This window comes from Melitaea cinxia, chromosome 17, assembly GCF_905220565.1.
Source record: "Melitaea cinxia chromosome 17, ilMelCinx1.1, whole genome shotgun sequence".
NCBI lineage: Eukaryota > Metazoa > Arthropoda > Insecta > Lepidoptera > Nymphalidae > Melitaea > Melitaea cinxia.
Window position 1 is genome coordinate 15,916,472 of NC_059410.1, and position 27,827 is coordinate 15,944,298.

At 34.6% G+C, this 27,827-nt stretch overlaps 4 protein-coding genes across 4 annotated transcripts; 1 reads left to right on the plus strand and 3 right to left on the minus strand.

Moving 5' to 3' along the window:
- Positions 1 to 829: 829 nt before the first annotated feature.
- LOC123661326 (dnaJ homolog subfamily C member 2) lies at positions 830 to 4,183 on the minus strand. Its single transcript, XM_045596288.1, has 2 exons — positions 3,064 to 4,183; positions 830 to 2,480 (listed from the first exon to the last, which is right to left on the minus strand). Exons 1-2 carry the CDS (start codon positions 3,931 to 3,933, stop codon positions 1,491 to 1,493), a joined length of 1,860 nt encoding a protein of 619 aa, XP_045452244.1. The 5' UTR covers positions 3,934 to 4,183; the 3' UTR covers positions 830 to 1,490.
- Positions 4,184 to 4,376: 193 nt separating this feature from the next.
- LOC123661327 (pyroglutamyl-peptidase 1) lies at positions 4,377 to 9,257 on the plus strand. The gene is made up of 3 exons (XM_045596289.1): positions 4,377 to 4,720; positions 6,182 to 6,420; positions 8,851 to 9,257. The coding sequence occupies exons 1-3, from the start codon at positions 4,499 to 4,501 to the stop codon at positions 9,080 to 9,082; spliced, it is 693 nt and encodes a 230-aa protein (XP_045452245.1). The 5' UTR covers positions 4,377 to 4,498; the 3' UTR covers positions 9,083 to 9,257.
- Positions 9,258 to 10,659: 1,402 nt separating this feature from the next.
- LOC123661328 (40S ribosomal protein S9) lies at positions 10,660 to 13,474 on the minus strand. Its single transcript, XM_045596291.1, has 4 exons — positions 13,387 to 13,474; positions 12,745 to 12,976; positions 12,197 to 12,383; positions 10,660 to 10,857 (listed from the first exon to the last, which is right to left on the minus strand). The coding sequence occupies exons 2-4, from the start codon at positions 12,965 to 12,967 to the stop codon at positions 10,683 to 10,685; spliced, it is 585 nt and encodes a 194-aa protein (XP_045452247.1). The 5' UTR covers positions 12,968 to 12,976; positions 13,387 to 13,474; the 3' UTR covers positions 10,660 to 10,682.
- Positions 13,475 to 14,775: 1,301 nt separating this feature from the next.
- On the minus strand, positions 14,776 to 27,560 carry LOC123661325 (protein KRI1 homolog). Its single transcript, XM_045596287.1, has 11 exons — positions 27,314 to 27,560; positions 26,802 to 27,005; positions 24,797 to 24,930; positions 23,964 to 24,112; positions 23,145 to 23,289; positions 22,106 to 22,315; positions 19,958 to 20,093; positions 19,058 to 19,137; positions 18,050 to 18,331; positions 16,196 to 16,365; positions 14,776 to 15,682 (listed from the first exon to the last, which is right to left on the minus strand). Exons 1-11 carry the CDS (start codon positions 27,426 to 27,428, stop codon positions 14,830 to 14,832), a joined length of 2,478 nt encoding a protein of 825 aa, XP_045452243.1. The 5' UTR covers positions 27,429 to 27,560; the 3' UTR covers positions 14,776 to 14,829.
- Positions 27,561 to 27,827: the final 267 nt, after the last annotated feature.

Consider the following 27,827-nt stretch of genomic DNA (forward strand, 5'->3'; position numbering starts at 1 on the left):
GTGTATGTGTATAAGATTCCTGTTACAAGTAGGATATAAATATCAAAAAAACAATCTACTTTTGTTTAGATTTAAGTATTAATTCACTTCAGCCTATCGCAGTCCACTGCTGGACATAGGCCTCTCTAAGTTCGCGCAAAAAATGGCGTGAACTCGTGTGTTGCCCATAGTCATCACGCTGGGCAGGCGGGTTGGTGACCGCAGGGCTGGTTTTGTCGAACCGAAGTCACTGCTGCCTGTCTTCGAACTGTGTATTTGAAAGCCAGCAGTTGGATAATTATCCCGCCATCGGTCCGCTTTTTAAGTTCCAAGGTGGTAGTGGAACTGTGTTATCCCTTAGTCGCCTCTTACGACACCCACAAGAAGACAGTAAGTGGCTATATTCTTTACTGCTGCACACAGCGTAAGTATTGTATGTGATTATTACAAAAAAGATCTTTCATTCAACACATTTAGAGTTTTGTGATTGCTATAATTGCAATTTACACTCAAATCGTTAATTATGACCTAAGTATACTCAAAAAAACCTTTATAAATATATATTTTAGAGGCAGAAAATAAAAGACAAATTTAAATCACCAATTGACTATGTTCCTTCATCACAAAGTAAATGAATACAAAAATATGCCTAATATTTCATATACAAGGTGCTTAAAGATTCACCCACCGTCGTAAAAAAAAAAATAGCTAAAATAGCAAAAGCGTTACGTTGGGACTGAATCTTGAAATATATAATTGAACTTAAAAAAAAAACAGTAATGGCAAATTATTGTATAATCTGTATATATCATAATTTAGAACAAAAAAAAGAAAAGTCAAATAAAACACATTTTGAATAAAATTTGGTAGTTTTTAAATATACTGCTTGATAAATAATTAATCACGTAAACATGCTCTAGGTCTAGGTTATTTCTATTACAATATGTGTACTATAGTTAACGTAATTCAGTTTCAAAAACAATCTCAATGTTACAGTAAAAATATGTAAAGTTCGAGTGATTTTATTTTATTTTTATTAAAAAAAAGACATCACTACAGTGGAATAAAAAAAATTTACCAAACTCCATTAATAGTTTGCTCGGTAAAAATTCAAACTTGGAATTAGTTTTAAATTAGAAAAGAAATATTTCTTGCATACTTTTGAACATTAGTAATAACATTTTCAGTCATATTTTTACATAAATAATGTTTAAATTAGGACATTACAATTTTCAGACTATACTTTGTTACCTATTACAAATTTCGTGACAAGATTGACAATATATCCATATTGTGTCTACCACGCAAAATAGGCGCACTGCGACGTCGAGTTGCGGAAAATAGCCCGTGAAAAATCAAATCAATCCATATTATGTAGAACTATAGCTGTATGTGCTAAAATTTTATAACAATGGATATCATTTATCAAATTTTATTTAGTGTGCAGATATTTTAGGACTGTTCAACATTAAATTTATAATTTGATAGGGGACTAAATAATTTATTTAATGTTATTTAGATATATTGGCGGCTTGTTTCTTAGCTTTAACTAATTCCACTAATTCCTTGTACCTTTTCATGCAATCCTTTTTAGATCTGTTCGGGATACAATCTGCGATTTTATCCCACCTCTCCGGTGTACTCACTGGGAATGTCTTAATTGCCTGTTCTAGTAATTCTTGTTCCGTTTTTGTCCAAGGTTTCTCATCTTTCGATTCTTTTTCTTTTACATCACCATTTACTTTAGGCTTTGCTGTACCGTTCACCAGTTTCGCAGCATCATTCTTTGATATACTGCTATCATCCACAACATTAACAACTTTCTTTTTGTCTTTTTCAAATTGGTCAAATGCTTCTTCGTTTGCTGCTTTTTTGAGGCTACTTTTTGAGAAATCTGAGCTTTGCAAGTCCTTTGCTTTGTTTAGAACTTCTTTTGCATTAAAACGCCTATCATCAGTAAATGTACCGTGTTGGTTTAAAAAGTTAGCCACAACTTCCCATCTCTGATTTGTACCAGCTGGAAATAAGTTGACAGCTTTAATAAGTAATTGTGTTGAATCCGCCGACCACTCCAGAGGCGCTTTTAATGCGGCATTCTTCTTAGCTTTCTGTTCTTCTGCCTTCTTTGTCTCAAACAAGGCTCTACGCTCTGCTTCTAGCTTGTCTTCAGCTTTTTTAACTGCATTTACAAATGCATCTCGGCCAGATGCCTCCAAATTTTTTACTAAATCCTGTAACTCTACTGCTTTTAACATTTCACAAATTTTCTCAACTGCTGCCATGTGAGAGACAGTTTCATCATCATTGGTAGCAAAATAATTGTTAGCTTTACATAGATCTCTAAATGTTTTCCTTTCTTTCCGAAGATTTTTCTTTTGCAACTCTCTTTCAGCTCTAGCAGCTTCTATTCTTGCTCTTTCTGCTTCTTCTGCCTTCTGCTTTGCCACCTGTGCTTCTTTTAATATTCTTTCTTCTTCAGCTTTTTTAGCTTGAATTGCATCCTGTAAGTAAAATAATAAACAAATTATTATTGCTTTCTGCTCAGGGGGTTGTGGGTTCGATTCCAACCCCAAATCTGGGTGTAATATAAATGTATATACATTTGTAATATACATATATATTTATTTATTTATTTATAATTGTTTTCTTTATATTCAACTAGGTCAGCAAACAAGCGTACAGCTCACCTGATGGTAAGCGATTACCGTAGAATATAGATGCTTGCAACACCACAACCAATACAAGCACGTTACCGACCCTACCCTCAATCCCCCAGGAGCTCTGTTTACCTTACTCACTACAGAAACACAACATTGCTTAAAATCAGTATTGCGGTGACCTTCTGTAAGGTCGAGGTACTTCCCCAGTCAGACTGCTCCAGATTTTGCGCAGGATATTTTTTGCTGAGCCATACCTCAATTAATAACTTTTCTTTGAAATGTAGTAATGTAGCTTGTAAATTATGTGAAATTATTAACATAGATTAGCACATTCAGAGTTTAATAATTTCAAACAAAATTTATAACATCAAAACCAATGAGAGCTTATCCTAATATTGAAGTAATTATGCAATAGTAATATTACCTGTCTAGCTCTCTTGGCAGCCAACTTCTTATCCTTATCTTCTTGTTTGAACCGCTGTATCCTGGGATCATTGGCATATGCTAAATCTACGAGGCTACGAATTCTTGCCATTTCCTCTTTTTTTAGTTTTGCACGAGCTACCTTGTTTTGTTTCTCTATCCATCTTCTCTCTTCTCTGTCTGACCCTTTTTCCTTCTCCTCTTCATCAAGATATGAAAACTCGCGCCACGAATCAAACTCATACCAAAATGAATAAAACTTTTCTACAAACTCACGAGGGCTATTTTCATCGCCTAACAACGGGACATTTCTTTTCTCTGACCACCGAGCGTTAGTTTCAAAATATTTAGTAAACGTTTCGAAGAACCCATCTTTTTTTATTTCACTGGTAGTCGGCACGGAATCATCAAATTCAGGGTCAACGGAATCATATGATCGTCTACTTTTCGGTGTCCCGAGAATCTCGTAGGCTTTAGTTATACACGTAAAATAGTCATCGTCACTCCTGACCTCCTCGCCTAAAGCTTTGCGCTTGTCTGGGTGGTGTTTTAGTACCTTCTGTCTGTAAGCACGTTTGATGTCATCGTCTGTAGCTTCGTAACGTAATTTCTTTATACCTAATACAGCGTAGTGATCCTGCTTCTTCCACTCTTTTGGATCCAAACTCCGGAGGTACTCGACGTCATCTTCGAACACCACTTCCTCGGCTTTATCCTTTGATTTTGATGTGAGCAACAAAGTATCCTCGCCGTGGCATTTTATATTATAATATCGCAGGAACGCGCCGCCTGCACACTCTACTTTCCGTTTCGTAAATAGGCACGGTGTAGCCACGACCCGACAAGGGTTTCCAGATTCTCCCTCGGTCATTGTTTATATAATTTATACAACAAATATGAACTTGTTAACATAACCTATAAATAAAATTATCAGCAAACTGTCAAGTACACGTTGTTATCACCTTGTAACTTTATATACAATATATTTAAATAATAGAAGAAACTATAAATAATAACTAAGAAGAAATGTTGACGCTATGAAGAAAACATTATATTTTATAAATTGTTGAACGCGCCAGAGCGATTTCAATGCGACATTATCTATACAGTGATGAATGAATGATAGCGAATAAGCGAACAATCGAGAGCAAAATGTAAGAATGGTTTATTTCAAAAGTTAACAGATAACAAATGAAAAACCACAGACTGTAAAAAGTCTATTCGGTAACACGTAACAGCATTGTTTTTATTATCTGTATACAACTTGAAAGGTACCAACATTATAAACAAAATCAGCTGACTATTATCAAACAGATATAAAATGTCATTGTGATGAGATGTTATCATTCATATAATCAAAACATTGCGCTCCGATTACTAGGAAATTTTGTATTTTTCTAATATTATAAAATAAGTAGTGAAAATAGTTTATAAAAATGAGTAACTTTGACTACCTCTTCAAGCCTATAGTTCTAGTGACAGGATTTGGGCCGTTCCTAAATCACCCGGTAAATGCAAGTTGGGAGGCTGTGAAGCTGATGAACAAAGACGAGATAGAAAAGAAACATAACGTAGAGCTGGTGCAGCTCGAGATTCCCGTGACGTATGAAAACGTAGACGAATTTGTCCCTGCTATCTGGGAAACACACACTCCGAAGGTACTTTGAACGCTTTTTTTGCTTGCTTACTGGTGCAATACCAGTATTTGCGAATACTGGTCATAATAATAAATCTTTAATAGTTAAGTTACGGTAGTAGTTAATATATTCTTAAAGTAGTAGTTAATATATTCTTCAATAGTTAGTTTACTGTTATTTGAATTTTTAACCGACTTCCAAAAAAGGAGGAGGTTCTCAATATTCGACTATTTTTTTATTTATTTTTTTACGTATGTTACATCAGAACTTTTGACCGGGTGGACCGATTTCGACAATTTTTTTTTAATCGAAAGGTGGTGTGTGTCAATTGGTCCCATTTAAATTTATTTGAGAACTAACAACTACTTTTCAAGTTATATCAAATAATGCGTTTTTACTTGACACTTTTTTCGTCGACCTACGTTGTATTATACTGCATAACTTTCTACTGGATATACCGATTTGGATAATTCTTTTTTTGTTAGAAAGGGGATATCTCTAGTTTAGTACCATGATAAGGAAACCAGGATCTGATGATGGGATCCCAGAGAAATCGAGGGAAACTCTCGATAATCCGCAATAACTTTTTACTGGATGTTTCGATGTTGATAATTTTTAATTTAATGAAAAGCTGATGTTCATCATGTGGTCACATTTAAATTTTATCGAGATCTGATAATTACTTTTTGAGTAATCTTTGATAACGCGTAGTTACTTGACTATTTTTTCGTCGATCTACGTTGTATTACTTGTCGATGTAATTGAAGTCGCTTTATTTTTCGTTTTTCTGCAAACATAATTATTTTTTTTCTCTTCACATTTATGTTCAATCTTATAAAGAGAGGCTATATTTGTTGCTTTTTTTTTTTATTAATACTCTTTTCTTTTTATGTTAATTTTTTATTTGATAAAATTTTACTTTTCATCTTTTAAATTGCTGTGTGGCTACGGCACTAAAGAATTTAGCCACCCCCTCTCTTCCTGTGGGTGTCGTAAGAGGCGACTAAGGGATAACATGGTTCCACAACCACCTTGGAACTTAAGAAGCCGACCAATGGCGGGATAACCATCCAACTGCTGGCTTAGAAATACACAGGCCGAAGACGGGCAGCAGCGTCTTCGGTGCGACAAATCCAGTACTGCGGTCACCAACCCACCTGCCCAGCGTGGTGACTATGGGCAAAACACATGAGTTCACGTTATTTTTGGCGTAAAATTGTGGAGGCCTATGTCCAGCAGTGGACTGTATAGGCTGTAATGATTTTTTAAATTAATTATTTAAATTTTTAGTTACATCTTTACTTAATTTTGATTTATTTATTTATTTTTTTATTGCATTTGTGCTCTCATTGTGTAAGTTGTATGTCTGTAAGCAGTGTATGTGTCTCAAATAAATGTCTTTCTTTCTTTCTTCTTTCTTAATAAATTGTATATTTAAAATATATTATAACACAATTGTATATATTAAAAATAATTTTCCAGTTAATGATCCATGTTGGTGTGTCAAGCATAGCCAATAACATAACAATAGAAACACAGGCCCATCGGAAAGGCTATCAAAGGCTAGACTATTTTGATAAGTGTCCGGCAAATCATGTATGTACGGCAGAAGGTGCTATAAGGATTCATACAAAGTTGGACACGGAGAAACTATGCAATGATTTCAATGATGGAAATCCACCTAAAGATACAAGTGCTATCATTTCTAAAGATGCTGGCAGGTATTCTATTTTATATCAATTTATTATAACTGAAAATAAAACTGATTTCAATTCTATTGTTTTTGCGTGTTACTGTGCTTATCATCATCATCATTACAGCCTATACAGTCCACTGCTGGACACAGGCCTCCACAAGTTTACGCCAAAAATAACATGAACTCATGTGTTTTGCCCATAGTCACCACGCTGGGCAGGCGGGTTGGTGACCGCAGTACTGGCTTTGTCGCACCGAAGACGCTGCTGCCTGTCTTCGGCCTGTGTATTTCAAAGCCAGCAGCCGACCGATGGCGGGATAACTGTGCTTATACTTTAGGATATATATATTTTTTTTATCTTAATATTCTCTTACTCAATCCATAATTAATGTTTAATTTTGAACCAAATTCAAGAAAGGAGGTGGTTCTTTATTTGACTTAATTTTTTCTCATTATAGAAAAAAATGTTATTTAGTATAATAAACATATAAATGTATTGAATGGATGTTTGTTACTCGATCACACCTAAATGACTGAACGGATTTGGTTGAATTTTAGCGCAGAGAAAGTTTACTCTAGAATATCATAAGACTATTTTCAATCTTTGCAAAAAGAGTCAGTTCATATGGGATAAACTTTCATAAAAACAAAGTAGTCAGCAATAGCCAATCTTAATATAAAATTTATACACAACTAGCTTCACCCCATGGCTCTACCCGCATAGAACTAGAAGTAGCATTGTTTGTAAGTCTGTTATATTACCAGCTAGCATAAGTGTAGTTTTTTTTTTTTTTTTTTTATGTCACTAGGTCGGCCAACAAGCGTACGGCTCACCTGATGGTAAGCGATTACCGTAGCTTATAGACACCTGCAACACCAGAAGCATCGCAAGCGCGTTGCCGACCCAATCCCCAATCCCCCCAGGAGTTCTGGTCACCTTACTCACCAACAGGAACACAATACTGCTTGAAAACAGTATTATTTTGCTGTGATCTTCTGTAAGGTCGAGGTACTACCCCAGTCGGGCTGCTCCATATTTCGAGCAGGAAATTCCTGCTGTGCCCTACCTCAGTTAACGTTAGTTATTGATGCTCCATTTCAACTGTAATTGTAGTTTTATGTTAGCTTATAGCCTTCCTCAGAAAATGGCCTATCCAACACTAAAAGAATTTTACATTTCGAATCATTAGTTCCTGAGATTAATGTGTTCGACCAAACCAAACTCACAAGCAAAAAAATAATTGTAATATTATTATAGATATAGCGCGTAGCGCAGCGGTCATAGCATTGGCTGTTGCGCTGGCGGTCGCGGGTTCGATCCCTGCTCACGGCAGACATTTGTATAGGCCATATAGATGTTTGTCTTGTTCTGGGCGATTGTGCTCATGTATTGTGCGTGTTTTCGGACACAGGAGAAAATCCTACTGGGGGTCATTGAATGTAAAAAATAATAATATAGATTTACGCTTCAAAACATCACAATGTGTTTATTAAGCATCAAGACAAATATATCTTTGTATCAAAATCTCTTATTGTTCTTATTTTATCAGTCTTAAAGACAATATAAACATACAACGATAATGTGATAACGAAGTATCAACAAAATATTGACTTTTAACTAACATATAAATCAATACAAGTAGTACAAAGTTACAGACATTGCGTTGATTTATCAAACTCATTAGTATTTTGTGGCTTCACATATTGTAGGCTTCAATTTGATCAGATGTTTTTATTCAATTACTTAAGCAAATGTACTATTGTTTGGCTCCGTCTTATTACTTTCTTATACTATTTCTCCAGAATTTCTATAAATTAAATTTTTGGATGTGTTTTTAATAACACAGAACTCAGAACCCCATTTGGAAAGGAATTACCAAGGAATTTTGCCATAAAAAGTATATCTTTATTGTTATACCTACAACTTGCATGCAATAAAATTAAATAATTATGAAAATATACTTGTTGAACGTGTTCGGATTATTTTTTGTCTTAACCAGACCTCATTTTTAATTTTATATGTTCCAAAATTAATTCAATGCCTGTGTTTTAGAACTTTTATGCAACAGCCAATTGATATGTGTAATTATGATTGGTAATGAATTGTATATAAACACTAACTGACCCAGCAAACGTTTTATTGCCATAAATATTATTAACCCCCTCCCCCCCTCTTGAAACTTAGGGGTATGAAAAATAGATGTTGGCCCATTCTCAGAACTACCCGATATGCACACAAAATGTCACAAAAATCAGTTCAGGCGTTTCAGACTGGCATTTTTGGCGCGAACTTGTGGAAGCCTATGTCTAGCCGTGGACTGCGATAAGTGGAAGTGTTCTGTAAGGTCGAGGTACTTCCCCAGTCAGACTGCTCCAAATTTTGAGCAGAATATTTCCCGCTATGCCCTACCTCAGTTAATACTAATGATATTAATAAATAAATGGATTTTTTCAGATATCTATGTGAATACATATACTACACATCCCTAAGTGTGGACAACACTAGAACACTCTTCATCCACGTACCAGATACTAACGTGTATTCGTCAGAGCAGACAGCTAGAGCGCTCGAGAAGATTCTAGACCTCTGCTTAGAACAAGTAAACTCAATGGATTCTGCAAAAGAAGTATCAGATAAACTTAAAAATACGAGTTTGAAATCCGAAAATGAAATCGAAATTAAGTAAAACAAATATTTTGTTTGTTGTTAATTAATTGTTACTGATACATTATTGTACATTCCTAGGTAAATGTTTAAGTGTTATTACGAGTATTGGCATTCATTAAGGCAAAGTGTTTGTACTTATTAGATTTCTATTTCTTAGAGAACTTTGTAATAAAACAATTTATACGTTTACAGTATTTTAAACAGTTATTTTTAATATATAATTTATTGTTAGTAAAATAAGAAGGTATTTATTTGAATGTTTATGAACTAAAATTAAATTGTACGACAGTTTATTTCAATTTTATTTGCTTAATTTTGTAATGAAACTATACTTATATCGAAGAATTCGTATTTACTTGACTATTTTTTCGTCGACCTACGTTGTATTATATCGCGTAATTATTTACTGGGGTTACCGATTTTGATGATTCTTGTTTTAACCGAAAGATGATTGGTGTCGTGTGGTCCCATTTAAATTTGACAGACATCTTGACTTGCGGCCCGTTAATGTTTTTTCAAGTGTGGCCCTTTATTATGCCACCTTGTGGCTCTGCCAGCCAAAAGGTTGCAGACCGCTGCTTTAGAGGAACCGTTGATAATGAGTATTTACTTTATTTGTTGTCTTACTGGTCGATATAATAATTGAAGACGGTTTTTTTCGTTTACGAGTAAACACAATTGTTTTTTAGCACAATTTGCACCCCATTTAGAGAAATTAAACTAAAAATTTCCAGTGTTCCAAATAAATTATTTAAGTATTTATAATATTGTTACTTACTCATATTTTATATCACGCGTTATATAAAATATATTCACCGATTTTTTTTTGTGCTTAATTGAGTCGTGGTTATAAGTGACAGTGATGACCCACTAGTTTCTTAACGCAATTAAATCAGTCTGTAAAGGCTCCAGTACATTTCTCAATGGCAACTGTAGGTCTATCAATTGACGTTTACACAATGATGCACGACTCATAGCTGCCTAACCAAACACAATGGACGTAAAAGTAATTAGGGCCGCGGATATTTATTTCCCTATTAACTACTTTTAAGTACCAAGTCCACCTGATGTCATTGTGATGTCGCTTCATTTGGAACTCATTTCAGTCGGATACGCCGTGCTTGGTGATGGATCACTGTAACCAGCACTGCTAACTGTCCTAGCTATCTTAGTCGAATATTTTAATTAGTAGTACAATAGTTAATTATTAATTTCGATTAGTCATTTGTAATAAATTTAAATCATTCGTGTCTAGTCTTTTATGACTAACCCATCATAATATTATAGAAGTTGGTACCTCAACAAATAATAAAATTATAATTAAATATATAAATAAATGAATGTCTGTATGTGCTTTATAGAATCGTAAACTATGCATTTGATCATGTAAAAAAAAGCGTTGCAATATGCACACAGGGTACAGCTAGTAATAAATAAACCGTTAGTTGATTAGCTGTCGGTGTTGACCTGAACTAAATTATAATTGGTGTCAATCCAACCCATCAAAAGCCGCCTTGTACTTTTTGATCTTTTCGTAATTTTGTTTCTGTTGTATTATGACTCATTAGAACTAAGGTGTTTTATTAAAACAAAAGATAGTTAATAAAAATCTTTATTGCCTAGTCCTCCTCCTCATCGTTAGCGGCGCCACCGCCCTGTCCCTTGCGCAAGTTCTTCCTCTTGACGCGACCGGCGCGGCCACCGCCGAAGGGCGACTTCAGAGAGAAGTCGATGTGCTTGCCAGAGTCCAAGCGGACAATGAAGGACGGGATGTTCACCACTTGCTTGCGGACACTGGAATAGAGTTATTGAAAATTATTAGATGTTTACATTTAAGTGAGATTTTATTGCATATGAAAGAAACTATTTTTTTAATTAAAAATCCTTTCATGGTCACTACGCCAAGCGGTAGATTTACTTTTATTGTACATACACTTGAAATAATTTGGTTATTTTGAATAATGTTTTGGAAATGTTATCTTATTCTTGAAGACAAAAATTCATGTTATGTTTAGGTCATGTTTATGTTTTATATTTCTTTTTAATAATTAATGTAATTGGTGTAAACAGTTGTAATAATTATTATAATAAATAAATAAAAAAAAGTTTATTAAATCAATCTTTTAGATGTAGAAATTTTTAACCTTAAAAACCTTCTTAAAAATCATCAGTGCAGAATAAATAAATGCTGCACTCAACAACCCCGAGTAGGACCAGTGTCGGCAGTCCAGAAACACAATACAAGAGCACCAACGCCCAGAGCACGACAAACATCTATACGGCCAATACAAATGTCTGTCGTGAGCGAGATCGAACTCGCGGCCGCCAGCCCAACAGCCAGTTCTGTGACCACTGTGTCAACACATTGTCAAAAGAATACAGAAACTGGTCAACCAATAATCTTTTCCTTTGTACAAACTAGTCAAATAATTTACATATGTACTTATTTAGCTAACGAGTCATACGTTACCTCTTCTTAGTTCATAATAGAACTTGATAATTTCAAGACATTGACCTCAACAAGTGAGAGTCAAGTGGTCTATTAGAATTTATTCACAAACCGGCCTCAACGGCTTGCTGGTATGATCACCTGTGATTGTTATGTAAAGAGTGAATATATACACTTAATACAAAACTATCAGATAAATGTATGTAAGATTACAACAATGTAGGCAACGTTTAGTGTTGAAAGGATATATGGATATAACCAATACAATAATATTGTATCGTCAAGGGTCTCTTAAACATATTTTGAAGTAAAACTTCTTTAAGCACACGACTTGGGGAGTAAGCTGGTGAATGCACGAAGAGATCGTTACGAAAAGTGTGAACATGCGAAGCGAATGGAATTTAAGTGGGAGATATAAGTTAGATGGAGCTAAAGAAGTTTTACTCAAGTTGTGTGACCTAAGCCCACTTTTTTTGGTATCGCAATTGCTATGATTTTTCATACTCGTGTCATTGTTTCACTTTGAATTAATTTAATCCATATATTATGTAGGTAAATCAACATAATCGTCATGTCTGAAGTCAAATGTATATTACTTCTTCAAGTTAAGAACCATTCTTTCAATAAAACATAGCCAAAGATGAAATATGAACCCATATTAAACATAAATATACTCAATCTTACCGAATGTGCCTCTGTCTGATCAAGATGCGGGCGTGATGGATAGACTTAGCAAGACCAGCCTTGAAGACCTGGGTCTGAAGCCTGCGCTCCAAGAAATCCTCAATCTTGAGACCAAGCACATAATCGAGCTTCATCTGCTTCTCATCCAACACTCCGATCCTCACCAGACGACGGAGAAGGGCATTGCCTGTAAAATGATTTGATTTTAGGGAAATGATTGCTTTACATTAGATATTATGAGTATATTTTTATAATTTGTTCAGTTTGTAAAAAAAAGAATATCCACAAAACATTTCAGACAAGAGGTTGCCAGATATTTTTCATCATTTTGATAATTATAATAAAAAATTGTGAACAAATTCGGAACTAACTTCAGGTTATTTCGTTATCAACAAATATAGTTGTAAAAGTGATTAAAATAGAAGGAAATGTATCATATAAACAATAAATATTCAGTTCAGTTAGTCACACTAAATAATCACAAGTCACGTAAAACTAATAGAACACATAACAAGAAAAGCATCGGAAGTATCTTTCAAAAGACGTACCTTCGAAAAGACGTTTAGGGTCCTTCTCTTCCAAAGTTAGGAGCTCACGAGCAGCCTTACGGATGCGAGCGAGCGTGTACTTGACTCTCCACACTTCGCGCTTGTTACGGAGACCATATTCACCGATGATCTTCAATTCCTGGTCGAGACGCGCCTTCTCGAAAGGACGACGCGGCGTGACATACGTCTTCGAAAAGACTGAAGGTACGCGGTTGTTCACCATGATGGCGAGCTACATCACAAAGTACTAATTAACACGTGTTTGTAATGAATTAACTACTAAAAGGTTTTTAAGGGGGTTTGTCGCCACTAGCCGTTGCAAACGAGAACACCAGAGACAACACCAAAAAATCTCTGACTTTAGCACGTTTGGGAATCATAGCGCGTGGCATTGATATCGCCTTTTTGTCCACTCACGACGCCAATTTATTAGCTGCCATGATCTACTTAAAGGCTAACTCGTAAAACATAGGATCGCCACGAGCTTTAAGGTTATGTCTAAAAATCCAATTAAATCCAGTAAATCAAATATAAAAAACCAAATTTAAATTAATAATACGTCAAATCTTAAATATATAAATGCAGTTCGCACTATATTTAGGAGAATTTAAATAAACTTCTGAAAATCTTAATAACACGAACCTTACACCAACGACGCTCGCCGAAAAAGAGAATAGACTATCTGTCAAATTAGCGAAGAAAAGTAGCCGCTGTCAAATATTAAAATATCGATGTCTATGGCAATATTTAACAGATAACATATTACCGATTGGAAGGTTTTAATGATATAATAAATCTAGAAATTTTAAACTTTTACGTTTTACATTAATTATTGTTTATGTCACGTAAATGACACTGCTTTAAAAAATATTTAATTATGATTATCCTACATTCAATTTGTTTTAAAATTATTAATACTATACTCGTTATGGTTTCTAAAAATAAAATTTCCTCTCGACATATAACGATTTACCTATGTATAAACAAGTGAAGTTATAATATTAAACACTTTTGATTGATTTTAATTTTTAAAATTTTTAATCTAAGTAAATACGAGTACTTACAAGCTTCGTGGCAAGCTTTTAACTATATTATAAACATTTAGTTATTTTATTATTTTTAGTGCATTTAAATAAAATAAAAAGCTATGTTTTTAAAGTTTGTCATTCCTTGAATTCGAAATTTTTTAAAATTTTAGAACTCAGAAGCAGTGCTTGGAATACCGTTAAAAATTGGGTAGCGTTAATTTGTCTAGGCAGAACGTTATTTATGGAGTAACAATACCTTAATAACGTTATTTTGTAGCCATTATACAGTATGGTTACGACAGTAAAGATTATAGTGGATGCCGCAAGAGGCGACTAAGAGATAACACAGTTCCACTCCCACTTTGGAATTTAAAATGCCGACCGATGGCGGGATAACCATCCAACTGTTGGCTTTGAAATACACAGGCCAAAGACAAACAAAGAACAAAACAAGACAAAGCCAGCCCTTCGGTCATGGTGGTGTGGGCAACACACGTGAGTTCACGCCATTTTTGGCGTGAACCTGTAGAGACCTATGTCCAGCAGTGGACTGTGATAGGGTGAAATGATGATGATGATGAGTATCGTTAATTCTAATTACCGGTAAAACTTAACGTTAAAAAGTTTCTGTTTTCTTATTACCGTTAAATATTTTAAGGGTATAAAAGGTATCGAAAAAAATTAACCCTATTTACCGGTACATTGTAATGGTAATAAGTAACGTTACCAAGTCCTGCTTGGAAGTAATGTTTTTTTATATCAAGTATATAATAAAAAAAAAAAAAAAATAAGGAATACTGTATTGATGCAGTGTTGTGCGATACGGTTATTTTTGTGAAATTGCACCTAATTATAACAAGTAAACTTTTGAAACTTCATTATTATATTGGCGGTATCAATGAGATATTGTAGAGGTATAAATGTTATCCATAAAAAGTTTTTTTTTTTTTAAATGGGATAAGTAGAGAAAGTAAGGATATGGGACATGTAATAAAAATACAAATACTTAAAAACACTTTTATTTACATATTTAAAATGTACAGTAAATAACTTCACTTTAATATTTCTTATATTTTAAGAAACTTCTATATTTTTTCGGGTTCAATCCATATGCTTTAAGTCTTTCATCTGATATTTGACTCAAAGGATTATTTGCTTTGTCATTCTGTTTATTTGTATTTTTATTAAATTTATGAAAATCTTTTTTATTATTTTTACTTTGCTGTGAATTGTTAGATTGTTTATTTTTATTTTTCTTCTTTTTCTTTTTAGGTGTACTATCATCTGTGGTATCGAGTTTTCGCTTCAAATTATTTTCGTTACTATCCTTGTTAGAACTATTTGTATTATCTTGGCTGCTAACATTGCTTGGAGTAACTTTATCACTAACAGTTTCAATATTAAAGGACTCTTTAGCTTTCTTTTTCTTCTTTTTACCGTCTTTTTGTTCATTACTCTTGTTAGAAGTGTTGACAGTTTCCTGTACACCGACAATTGCTTCTTCATTTACATTTTCAGCATTTTTCCTATGTTTCTTTTTTAATGTTTTGTTTTCACTACTTATAACTTCAGGTGGGTATTCAGATTTATCTTGAGTTTTAACTTGAGATGTATCTTCGTTAATATCACTTTCAATATTTTCTTTTTTGTGTTTCTTTTTAATCTTTTTATTTTCGTTAGAACCATCTTGAGATACATCTATAGATATGTCTTTACTTACATCGTTGTCCCCATTTGCAATTCGTTTATTTTTCTTCTTTTTAGGAGATTCCGTGCTATTATTCTGTGTCTCATCAATTGTTTCTTCCGGAACATCTTGTTCTTGAGTATTTTCTGAGACTTTCTGCTTCTTCTTTTTCTTTTTCTTCTTCTTTTTAATCGCTTCAATCGGGACAACTAACTCAGGTTCTCTGTGAAGTGTATTGAGAAAATTTATGTTTGTATTTATTTAACTAACTAACTTTTCCTTAATTACACACGAAGGTGAAACAGTGTGGCGCGGGTTATAAGGGAACACTAAAATATTATGCTAGGTACCTATAAGGCACAAGAATTTCCTTTTAACAAACTTTTTTCAAGATATGTAATGACAACACATCCCTACAGAAGACTTATCAAAGTATAACAGGATGGAGGGATTGGGGATAGGGTCGACAAATAAGCGTACGGCTTATCTGATGGTAAGTGTTTACCACAGCTTATAAACGCCTGCAACACCAGAAGTATCGCAAGCGCGTTGCCGACCCTACACCCAATTCCCTCCCAGGAGCACTGGTCACCTTACTCACCAATAAGAACACATCACTGCTAGAGTGCAGTTAGCTGTGATCTTCTGTAAGGTCGAGGTACTTCGCAAGTCGGGCTGCTCCAGACTTTTTTGCCGTGCCCTAACTCAGTAAAAAAACCTCGTTTTATATACTTACTCAGGCAAATTTTTGAATAAGCTTGGTAATATCTTTTTTTTCAGTCTTTCATCAGCCGACTTGAGCTGGTACGTCTTTATTTCACTCCTCTCTACATTCTCCGGACGATATTTTACAATTTTCTTGAGTGGCACCCATTGAGTTAGTTCTTTGTCGTCTGCTAGAAGAATCTGGAAGTTAAAAATGTTTTTTTTTAAACCTAATCATTCCATTTAAATTTTTGCATTTATCTGTAGGTCTAATAACCATTATGTTGGTACGAAAACTAAAGGATTTACATCAACAATATGCATTATAAGAGACAACTTAAAATGTAATCGTCAGATCTCACTTCACTTCAGGTAAAAATGGCTTGAACTCATGTGTGTTGCCCATAGTCGCACCGAAGACGCTGCTGCCCGTCTTCGGCCTGTGTATTTCAAAGCCAGCAATTGGATGGTTATCGGATATACGGATCTGTGTTATCCCTTAGTCGCCTCTTACGGTTACGACGCCCACGGCAAGAGAGGGGCTAGCTATATTCTTTAATGTCGTAGCCACACAGCTAACTAAAAAACTACTAACTAACAGTGGCAGATCTCGATCAAATTTAAATGGGAACACACGACAAGCACAAGCTTTCGATTAGAAACGTAATCATCAGGATCGGGCACCCAATAAAACGTTAACTTATTTAAAAAAAATACAATCTAATTGAGGATGTTCTCCTTTTTTGAGTCGGTAATAAAGTAAATTTGTTTTTGTTTTTCTGGCGGAAAGATTACAAAAAGGTCGAAAGCTGGAGGTCCAAAATAGCACAGACTACTTTTTATCCTGATATCCTTGCGAATAATACTGCGATTCGCAGCTAGTCATCATTTCAGCCTATTGCAGTCCACTGCTGGACAGAGGCCTCCACAAGTTCGCGCCAAAAATGCGTGAACTCATGTGTTTTGCCCATAGTCACCACGCTGGGCAGGCGGGTTGGTGACCGCAGCGCTGGCTTTGACGCACCGAAGACGCTGCTGCTCCTGTCTTCGGCCTGTGTGTTTCAAAGCCAGCGGTTAGATGGTTATCCCGCCATCGGTCGGCTTCTTAAGTTCCAAAGTGGTATTGGAACCTTGTTATCCCTTAGACACCTCTTACGACAGCAGCTTGCAGCTAGTAGTGTATAAAAAAATACACAATTCAGCCTATATCATCCCACTGCTGGGTATAGGCTTCTTTCTCCATGTAGGAGAAGTATTGGAGCTTAATCTACCACTACGGGTTGGCGAATATGTTCCTTACTATGAGTTACGATAGTTATTAGATATCTATGACAATAACCGGGACCGACAGCTTAAAGTGCTCTTTGAGGCAGAGTAGGGGAACAAGGATAGACAACCAAATCGGAAAGAAATACTGTAAATACAAATATCTATCGCGAGCGGGAATCGAACTTACTATCGCCAGTGTATGCCACCACACCAGAATAGTATTGAGAAATAATTAGGCAGTAACGAGCTATGACGCCGCGTTGGCGCAATGGTCATAGCACTGGTTTGTGGCTGTTGCGTTGGCGGTTACGGGTTCGATCCCCGCACATGACAAACATTTGTATTGGCTATACAGATGTAAGCCGTGGGCTGAGTGTTTGTGCAGTCATTGTGGGTCTCCCTTCCGTGCCTTGATGAGCACGTTAAGCCGTCGGTTCCCGTTATTATCATGTATCATATAATATATCCGCCAACCCGCATTGGAGCAGCGTGGTGAATTAAGCTCTGATCCTTCTTCTACATGGAGAATGAGCCTTATGCCCAGCAGTGGGATATTACAGGCTGAAACGTAAGCGTAGCATTTTTGGATAAATAAACGAATGCAAAGATAAATTACCTCTTCGATGGTCAAACCGAAGTCATTAGGTACGACTTCCCTATATTTAAACCTGGTGGGCAGATCCCCTCCTATCACATCCTCACAGTCCATCTTGTAATACTCCTGCATGTACTCATCGTATGTCTTGTCGATGTCCGGTATAAACTTAGGCTTTTCCTCTGAGAGTATTTCAGCTAGTTTAGATTTACGTTTTCTGTTCCTGCGTTTCTTGCCCATGTTGCGTTTTAATTCTTCTAGAAGATCTTCTTTTGCCTTTTTTGGGTCGTAGTCTGCATCCATCTGTAAATATTAATATATATTTTTTAGATTGTGTTATATCTTTTTAAAGAGGACATTTTTCAATTATTGTTTATACTCTTTTATGTATTTATTTTGATAGACATATTAATTCAGCCCGTAACATCACACATTTGGACAAACGATTGTTTCTCCATATTGGGGAGTGTTCCTTTTTCCTATATATTCTTCCTCTATATAATAAAAATGAATGTTGCTAAGCGCATAACTTGAGAATGGCTCGACAAATTGGGCTAATTTGTTTTTTTTGTATGTTCCTAAAAAGCCACGAAAGATTTTAATACAAAAAAAAAATACCAATTGAAAAATTACTTTTGTGTTGGGTACTTAATTTCTTGAAAAAGTCTATAGACAATATAAAATATTTTAGTGCGATTTTTTCTCAAATTTACGCGGGTAAAGCCGCTGGGCTCAGCTAGTTTAATATAAATTTGTATTATAAAATAGCATGCTATCTGCATTTTTGTTACATATATACTTTTTATTTCAAGGTTATCACTTGTAAGCGTTTAATTGTATTTTTTTACGTACTCCAGTCGAAAACTTTTGCCCAAAAAAAAAGATACATCGTTTGTCCTTTTTAGTAAAACAATACATATTTCGAAACTAATATCAAAACGCAAATATTATTCCAAAAAAATTCCAACACCAAAAACAATTTTATCAATATTAATTACTGAAAATTGTCACAGAAAAAATTGTACTTACATTAAAATCTTTATCCTCACAATGTGGTTCGTCATTTCCATTTTCTTGACCGTATTCCCGTTCGTAGTTGTCCCAGTTTTCTGTAACATCGATTTATACAATTATCTTCTACAATCTTATTATATGGCGATTAAATAACGGCTTGTCCGGATAAGCTCTTGTGAGTTTTCGTGGCCGGCGTATGTATAAGTTTTAACTATGTGTTTTTTGTATTTTGAACAAATGAAAAAAAAATAAAAAAAAAAATTTTGTAAGTGAACTTGTCTAGATTTGCGATGCCTGAACGTAAGTTTTTCTTTAAATGGGATTAAACAACCGTACTGTTCACATGATGGTAAGCGATTACTGTAGCCTATAGATGCCTGCAACACCAGAGCCACGGCAAACGCGTTGCCGACCATACCCCCAATAATCCCTCCAGGAACTCTGGTCACCTTATTCACCACAGGATCACAACACTATTTGAAAGGAGTGTTATTTAGCTGTGATCTTCTGTAAGGTGGACGTACTTCCCAAGACGAGCAGTTCCAGATCTCGAGCAGGATTTTCCCCGCTGTACCTCAATATAATCTAATATATAAAATTCTCGTGTCATGGTGTTAAACATTGAACTCCTCCGAAACGGCTCGACCGATTTTAATAAAATTTTGTGGGTAGGTGGTGGTAGGTCTGAGAATCGGCCAACATCTATTTTTCATACCCCTAAGTTATAAGGGGGGGGGGGGGGATTAAGCGGGTTAATAAAACATATGGCAAAGCAACGTTTGCGGGGTCAGCTAATTTTATTTATAATATAGTCAATCCAATCGAGCTGATAACTAAACCTTTACTTTTGTCTCTTATAAAGACCTTGGCAACTGAGTTTTATTATATGTATATATAAACAGAAGGTATATTCACCAATCTCCAACTCTTCATCTAAATCAGGGAAGACAGGTTTCTGATCGTCCGCTTCTCCGTAGTACTCCTCATCGAAGAGAGCTTTCATTCGTTTGTCGTGTTCTTCAGGATCGAAGTCGCCTTCGATATCTTCTTCCTAGTAAAAAAAATTACTTTTAAACATTGTATAATCTAATATATAAAATTCTCGTGTCGCGCTGTTTGTAGTTAAACGCCTCCGAAATGGCTTGACCGATTCTCATGAAATTTTGTGTGCATATTGGGTAGGTCTGAGAATCGAACAACATCTATTTTTCATCCCCTAAATGTTAAGGGTTGTCCACACGTAAATTTTTTTTAAATTTTTAGATAAATTGTTTATTTTTTATTTTTTTATGATACAACATAAAAAAAATACATATAAACCTAAATTTCAACCCTCTACGATCAACCCCTATTTTTAAATAGCGTTTAGCGGCAAGACAACGTTTGCCGAGTCAGCTAGTAATATATATAATTCTTCTGTAAGTGTGTTTGTCACCTAGCTCCTAAACGACTGGACTGATTTGATTTAAATTGTATGTATATTTCAATGGGTTCCTGGATGCTTTAAAAACACAATTACACTGGATAGGTGGCGCTGCCGTCGGTATTCGTATAACATTGACTCTCTGTAACAGTTATAATAATTCTGGTATTCCATTCTCTCCTTTAAATTTTAATGTTTGTAATTTCTCATGTAAGTGAATTGTATTCTTTTGAGAAATAAACGATCTTTAACCTTAAATAAATTCCGCCATAGACGCCGCGTTGGCGCAACGGTTACAGCCATGGATTGTACCTGTTGCGCTGGCGGTTGCGGATTCGATCCCCGCACATGACAAACATTTATATTGGCCATACAGGTGTTTGCCGTGGTCTGGGTGTTTGTGCAGTCCTTGTGGGTCTCCCCACCGTACCTCAGAGAGCACGTTAAGCCGTCGATCCCGGTTGTTATAATGTACACCTGATGCTGTGCTGTGTGGCTACGGCACTAAAGAATTTAGCCACCCCCTCTCTTCCCGTGGGTGTCGTAAGAGGCGACTAAGGGATAACAAGGTTCCACTACCACCTTGGAACTTAAGAAGCCGACCGATGGCGGGATAACCATCCAACTGCTGGCTTTGAAATACACAGGCCGAAGACGGGCAGCAGCGTCTTCGGTGCGACAAAGCCAGTACTGCGGTCACCGACCCGCCTGCCCAGCGTGGTGACTATGGGCAAAACACATGAGTTCACGTTATTTTTGGCGTAAACTTGTGGAGGCCTATGTCCAGCAGTGGACTGTATAGCTGTAATGATGAACAGTTATAATAATTCTGGTATTCCAGTCTATCCTTTAAATAAATTCCGCCATTTTTTATTTACGTTATTAACTGAAGATCACTTGCCAGCTGTGATTGTTTATAACTGGATGAGCATAATAAGCTCATACCTTATATATAAAATTCTCGTGTTACAGTGTTAGGGGCCATACCACTCCGAAACGGTTTGACAGATTCTTATAAAAATTTGAATGCATATTTGGTAGGTTTGAAGATCTGAGAATCGGCCGTAAATTATTTTTTAAAGTATTCTTTTGGCAAAACAACATTTGCCGGGTCACATAATTTTCGAGCTATTATTTTGTGATTTTGTTATTAATTTTATTTGCAACCTGAACCTACCTACAGAAATAAAACACAAACAAACTAGATACAAGTTATTTTTTTCATACTGTAACTTCACTACCCTTTAAACTACTTTAAATGAAAATCAACTGAGGTAGGGCACAGCAGGTATTTCCTGCTCAAATTATGGAGCAGCCCGACTGGGGTAGTACCTCGACCTTACAGAAGATCACAGCTAAATAATACTGTTTTCAAGCAGTATTGTGTTCCTGTTGGTGAGTAAGGTGACCAGAGCTCCTGGGGGATTGGGGAGTGGGTCGGCAACGCGCTTGCGATGCTTCTGGTGTCGCAGGCGTCTATAAGCTACGGTAATCGCTTACCATCAGGTGAGCCGTACGCTTGTTTGCCGACCTAGTGGTATAAAAAAAAAACTTTTTTTTGTAATATCATATACAGGATTTTCTCTTAAATTGTTGTTACAGTTACTTGGTTAATAAGAAAACGTGTTAAAGGAAGTTACCTGAAACGCCAGATCCTGGTTGCCGGTGACCTCCTTGATCTTAGCAATCTTCTCCTGTATCTCCTTCAGCTTTAGCGCCTTCAGTCGCGCGATCTCCTCCATTTTCTTCTTTTTCTCTTGCTCCTTCCTCTCTCTTATCTCAGCTCGCTTTTTTGATCTCTTGTCGTCTTTAGGTCGTATATAGTTCATTGTGCGCGGGAAACGTTTTAACTGGAAATATTTAATTTTTTGAGGTAAATGGTTACTTTCTTTTACTAAAATATAACATTAGCAGAAGAAAAAATCTGGAAATATCACTACATAGTATAAAACAAAGTCGCTTTCTCTGTCCCTATGTATGCTTAAATCTTTAAAACTACGCAACGGATTTTGATGCAGTTTTTTTTAAATAGATAGAGTGATTGAAGAGGGAGGTTTATATGTATAATACATGCAATATAGTAGAGGAATACTGGTAGTTTTTGCAACCGTGCGAAGCCGGGGCGGGTCGCTAGTATAAAATACAACTAAGTGGATTATAATTTTATGTTTCTTAAAGAAGTAGGTAGTTAATGATATCTAAGTATTTTGACAAAATTATAAATAATACTCATTATTGTAGATAGTAATAAGAAAGGCAAGAACAAAAGAATATATTACATAGGTATGTATAAAGAAAGATGTCTTGTCACTAGAAGAGTAATGTTTTTCAGACAACTTTGGAGAATATAAAATAAGACAGTAAAAATACAATCTTGAAAAATATCTTGTATTTGATGTGTTACTTAAAACCAGAAGATTTCAAAAATCAGAGATGTGGTGACATTATAAAAATAACATTATTTGAAATGCAAAATACAAAATACCTATTTCCATTTTGTATTTAAATTCTTTTTTTTAGAAAAGCGTTTTCTATTTTATTTGAAATAATATTTTGGGCATATTTTGTATTTGCAAAATAGACACTTTTTGATGTTTGTCAACAATGCCTAGGAAAAAAAATCAATAATAAGATTTTTTTAAATTATATCATAATTATGTAGGTAAGTGGGGCACTCACAAATTGGTCATCAGGCTCCTCGAAGCGGAAGTTATAAGCGCGCTCGAAGGCGCCCTGCTCCTCCACCAGCTTCTCATCCTGCTCCAGATCCTCATCATCTCGCACCTGGTCGGCGGCATCGCCTGCATCTCCATCCTCCAGATACCTGTCAATGTTATATTTGGTTGACATCTATGGTTTTTAACCAACTTCAAAAAAAGAGGAGGATCTCAATTAGGATATTTTTTAATGTGTGTTACTGGGTGTATTGATTTTGACTCTTCATATTTTAGCCAAAGCTCGTCAGGTAATCCCATTTAAAATTGACTATTTTATGGCATTCTCATTTTATTACTTTTGGATGTCAATTGAAGTTGGTTTTTATTCATATTTGATAACCAACACAATTATTAATAAACAATGACTAAGCAAATCTACAGCCATATTTCTAGAAAAAAATAGATAACCGATGGGGGAAAAAGGTTCTCGAATGGCGACCACGTCTCGGCAAAAGAAGCACAGGCCACCCTCCAACCAGGTGGACTGACGACCTAAGGAAAACAGCGGAAACCGCTGGATTTAGAGGGCACAGGACCGAATGGATTGGTGATTAGGGGAGGCCTACGGCCAGCAGTGGACTTGTAAGGGCTGATTGATGGAAGCAAATCTATATAAATAATATTGTATCGTTGAAATGTATGTAACACTGCATAGCATTGGATAATTCTATTTTTCTTCTGTTCACTAATGTCAATATATTTTTTTTTCAAGTTGCCTTGTAACTAACACACATACAGCAACCCATATTATGTAGTAGATAGTAAAATAACATAAAATTACCTCTTATTCAAAATGTAGTCTCTCAAGAAAGCTTCCCCATCATTCAACTTGGGGTCCGACCACAGCGCCCTGAGCGGTGCTAAATCCTTCTCCACATCATCATCGATGTGATCGGCTTTACCTATCAGAAACTCCTTTATCTTCTCATCCTAAAAATAATAAAACTTTTTATAGTGCACGAAAAATGCATAATAAGTAAAAACAAGAAGAAACTTTAATGAAAAAATATAATTGCTTGCAAATGAATAAACAAAAAATGTCTTAAATTTACATTGATAAGTAACACAACAACATACATATAACGTAGGTATGAAAAAAACTTGTCAAATTTGCATTATTATATCAAAATACATCATAATCAAAAGCAACTCGTCACATCTTGATTATAACTAAATGTAGTCCACACGATAAGCGCCAGTTTAAAATTATAAAAGAATCATCCAAATTGGTGCACCAAGTAAAAAGTTATGAAGTTATTCAGAAAAAAAATACATTCAAATTAAGAACCTACTCCTTTTTTTGCCAATTTAAAAAAGGTGGAACATTTTTAGAAATTTGAAAAAAAAAAAAGAAAGCAGAAGAAAGCTCCAACAATTACTAATATGGTCTTATCGCTAGAAGACCAATCTATTCCAGGCCTTGGCATAGTAAAAGCGGTAGATAAGTAAGAAGAGATGAAGTATGTTAGCAAAAATTAATGAATGAGTACCAATATATTTTTTATTTTGATTAATTTTTTTTTAATTTTTAATTTTTTTTAATTATTGGAAAAATAACAACATTTCATTAAGCTTAATCAAATAAAGAAATTGATAAATGGTTATCATTAATACCTTTTTATTATCTTTATGTTTTCGATGATCTTCATTATCTATCTCGGCTTTCTTCTCGATACTAAATATATCTGGATCATCGTCGTCATCATCACTGTCTCCAAATGTTAGCTTCTTTGTTTCTGGTTCTTTTTCTGTAATTATAGAAGATGGGAATATAAGTTATAGCAGCTTAAGATGTTTAGAGACAATGGTACATATGAATAATTTATATTTTACGTTTTTATTGCATTTTTTATTTGTAACTTCTGCCGTCTTATTACAATAAGCGGTTTAATTAAAAAACCTTTTTTTTGGTTTCTCCATCAATAATTGTTTGCTCGCAAACGAAAAAAAAACCGACTTCAATTACATCGACGAGTAATACAACGTAGATCGGAAAATCGGTACATCCAGTAGAAAGTTATTGCGAATTTTCGAGAGTTTCCCTCGATTTCTCTGGGATCCCATAATCAGATCCTAGTTTCGTTATCATGGTACCAAACTAGGGATATCCCCTTTCCAACAAAAAAAGAATTATCAAAATCGGTACATCCAGTAGAAAGTTATGTGGTATAATACAACGTAGGTCGACGAAAAAAGCGTCAAGTAAAAACGCATTATTAGATATAACTCGAAAAGTAGTTGTTAGATCTCAAATAAATTTAAATGGGACCAATTGGCACACACTACCTTTCGATTAAAAAAAAATTTGTCGAAATCGGTCCACACGGTCAAAAGTTCTGATGTAACATACATAAAAAAAAAATACAGTCGATTTGAGAACCTCCTCCTTTTTTGGAAGTCGGTTAAAAAATATTATAAAAGTTATTAAAAAAAGTATAAATTATATAAAAAAAAAAAAAACTATTAATACTTAATGAACTTTGTTCAACTTTCAATGGTTTTGTTTAATATTATGGTTTCATATAACACACGCGAATGTTACGTTTCGGTACACGTACTAAGGATGTATTTTTAGAAATTAATACAGCTTTAAGTAGTATGCTTAAATCAAAACAAAACTGCAATCGACGAAATAAGTAAATAATATTTATATCTTTGCAAAATAACCAGGTCTCAATATTTTAAAACTCCTAAATATGAACTAATCATTATCATAACTTTTTCTTTTAAGGTCTTAAGAATGTAACAAATAGAAAGATATCTTGGTGAAAGAATGATATTTGTATTAATGTTTGGTTGATATTTAAACAATGGTTCAAATGACGGTTCTTAGAAGACACAGGGACAGAAGATACACGGTTTTTTTAAGGTAATACGAACAAACTTAGACCAGGGTTCTACAGATAAGTCTGGAGTTAATAGTAAAGGTTTAAAACCAAGGTTTATTTAGTTTTTTTTAATAAGACGGCAGATATTTAGCATTGTTGCATAGTCACGGGTGACTCAAGGTAAGGGCAGAAAGTTCCAAAAGATACAAGTGTTAGTGGTTGTGAAAATTAAATAAATTATAATGGTACTTATGCTATAATGGTATTATATATAGAAATTAAAATATAAATTGTTTTAAGTTTTACCCGTTCATATTTTTATGTTATACACCGAGGTAGGTTGTTTAAACTTTGTTTTTTTTAAGGTTGATTGGTAAAGTAAGGTCGTATGGCATTAAGTCTGCATTTTGTGCAACACATTATAATAATGTTTAAATAAATAATATACCTACATTGAAAATTTCAAATTAAGTAATATTAATTATTAAAAAATATTGTATTACATGTTTTTTTGTAACCACATAACTGAAAAACATAGGAAATGTTTTGTAAAAATAACATTTCTTAGCAGTTTCAACGGTCGTGGATTTGACAGGTATCTATTACGCAAACATGAATCTAAAAGTTGTAGTTTATTAATTAAGGAGAAATAGGTCCTAAAGGCCTTTATTACTTCCTGCTGTTAAAGTCTATACATAACTTATTTGCAGGATAAACTTTATATTATAAATGAATGACAATATAATTTTATAAAGCATTAAAACTGAGTAAATAACATTTAGATGTATTACCTTTTTCCTTTTCTATTTTATCATCGAAACACTTAAAATTCGGATCGTATATCCTTGGATCTTTAGTTTTCAACAGTGACAGAGTCTTCAGGAACTGTTTCTCCACCTCTTCGGAAACCTCCGGAGGCACATCGCTTTCGTCTTCACTATCAGTTGACTCGTCTCCTTCCGTGTTTAATGCCTTTGAGCCGTATTTTTGTTCCACTAGAAAATGTAACCAATGTTATTTTTTAATTATATTTATACTAGCGACCCGCCCCGGCTTCGCCTTTATTACGCATGTATTATACATATAAACCTTCCTCTTCAATCATTCTATCTATTAATAAAAACCGCATCAAAATCCGTTGCGTAGTTTTAAAGATTTAAGCATACATAGGGACAGAGAAAGCGACTTTGTTTTATACTATGTAGTGATATACAATGTAATAATATTACATATTTTTATTATGAATTAAATAATTATAGCTTTAGAGTCAAACATTTTTTTGATTAAATTAAAAAATACATACATTTGTGTAATTCTTCTTTTTCTCGCCAAGCGTCGTATCTTTTGGCGTATTCATTTTCTGTTTTGATCTGGACCTCTTCATCAGAATCATCGTCAAAAAGTTTCGCTTTAGACATATTCACTTATTTAATATAAAGGGTTGTAATAATAACCAAATTAATAACGTAAATAAAGCAGCATGGTTTTCCGCACTTCGTCTAAAGAGACCTCGTCAATTCTAACGTCAATCAGTTAATGACCTTAACTATGTTAATGACTTAATGTCACTGATGACAATCTAACGTTTTTTTTTTTTTTTTTTTTTTTTTTTTTTTTTTTTTTTTTTTTTTTTTTTTTTTTTTTTTTTTTTTTTTTTTTTTTGGCATCGCGCGGTTTGCGCATATGCCACTAACAAAAGCAGGGAAACGTTTATCAAGATTTGAAAGGATATTACTCACGGAATTGGAAAAGGATCAGATAGGATTACTATGATAGGATAAGTATACGGATTTATAATTTCAAATTATTATCTAACA

Bases quoted from the DNA above. Each gene is read 5' to 3' on its own strand.
- LOC123661326 (XM_045596288.1), bottom strand. From the start codon at position 3,933: ATGACCGAGGGAGAATCTGGAAACCCTTGTCGGGTCGTGGCTACACCG. The intron at 2,481-3,063 runs GTAATATTACTA...TTTTACTTACAG, and splicing joins CTGCCAAGAGAGCTAGACAG to GATGCAATTCAAGCTAAAAA.
- LOC123661327 (XM_045596289.1), top strand. From the start codon at position 4,499: ATGAGTAACTTTGACTACCTCTTCAAGCCTATAGTTCTAGTGACAGGA. The intron at 4,721-6,181 runs GTACTTTGAACG...ATAATTTTCCAG, and splicing joins GGGAAACACACACTCCGAAG to TTAATGATCCATGTTGGTGT. The intron at 6,421-8,850 runs GTATTCTATTTT...GGATTTTTTCAG, and splicing joins ATTTCTAAAGATGCTGGCAG to ATATCTATGTGAATACATAT.
- LOC123661328 (XM_045596291.1), bottom strand. From the start codon at position 12,967: ATGGTGAACAACCGCGTACCTTCAGTCTTTTCGAAGACGTATGTCACG. The intron at 12,384-12,744 runs GTACGTCTTTTG...ATCATTTTACAG, and splicing joins CCCTAAACGTCTTTTCGAAG to GCAATGCCCTTCTCCGTCGT. The intron at 10,858-12,196 runs GTAAGATTGAGT...ACTCTATTCCAG, and splicing joins ATCAGACAGAGGCACATTCG to TGTCCGCAAGCAAGTGGTGA.
- LOC123661325 (XM_045596287.1), bottom strand. From the start codon at position 27,428: ATGTCTAAAGCGAAACTTTTTGACGATGATTCTGATGAAGAGGTCCAG. The intron at 24,113-24,796 runs GTATTAATGATA...TATTATTTTTAG, and splicing joins AACATAAAGATAATAAAAAG to GATGAGAAGATAAAGGAGTT. The intron at 20,094-22,105 runs GTAACTTCCTTT...TTTTTTTACTAG, and splicing joins ACCAGGATCTGGCGTTTCAG to GAAGAAGATATCGAAGGCGA.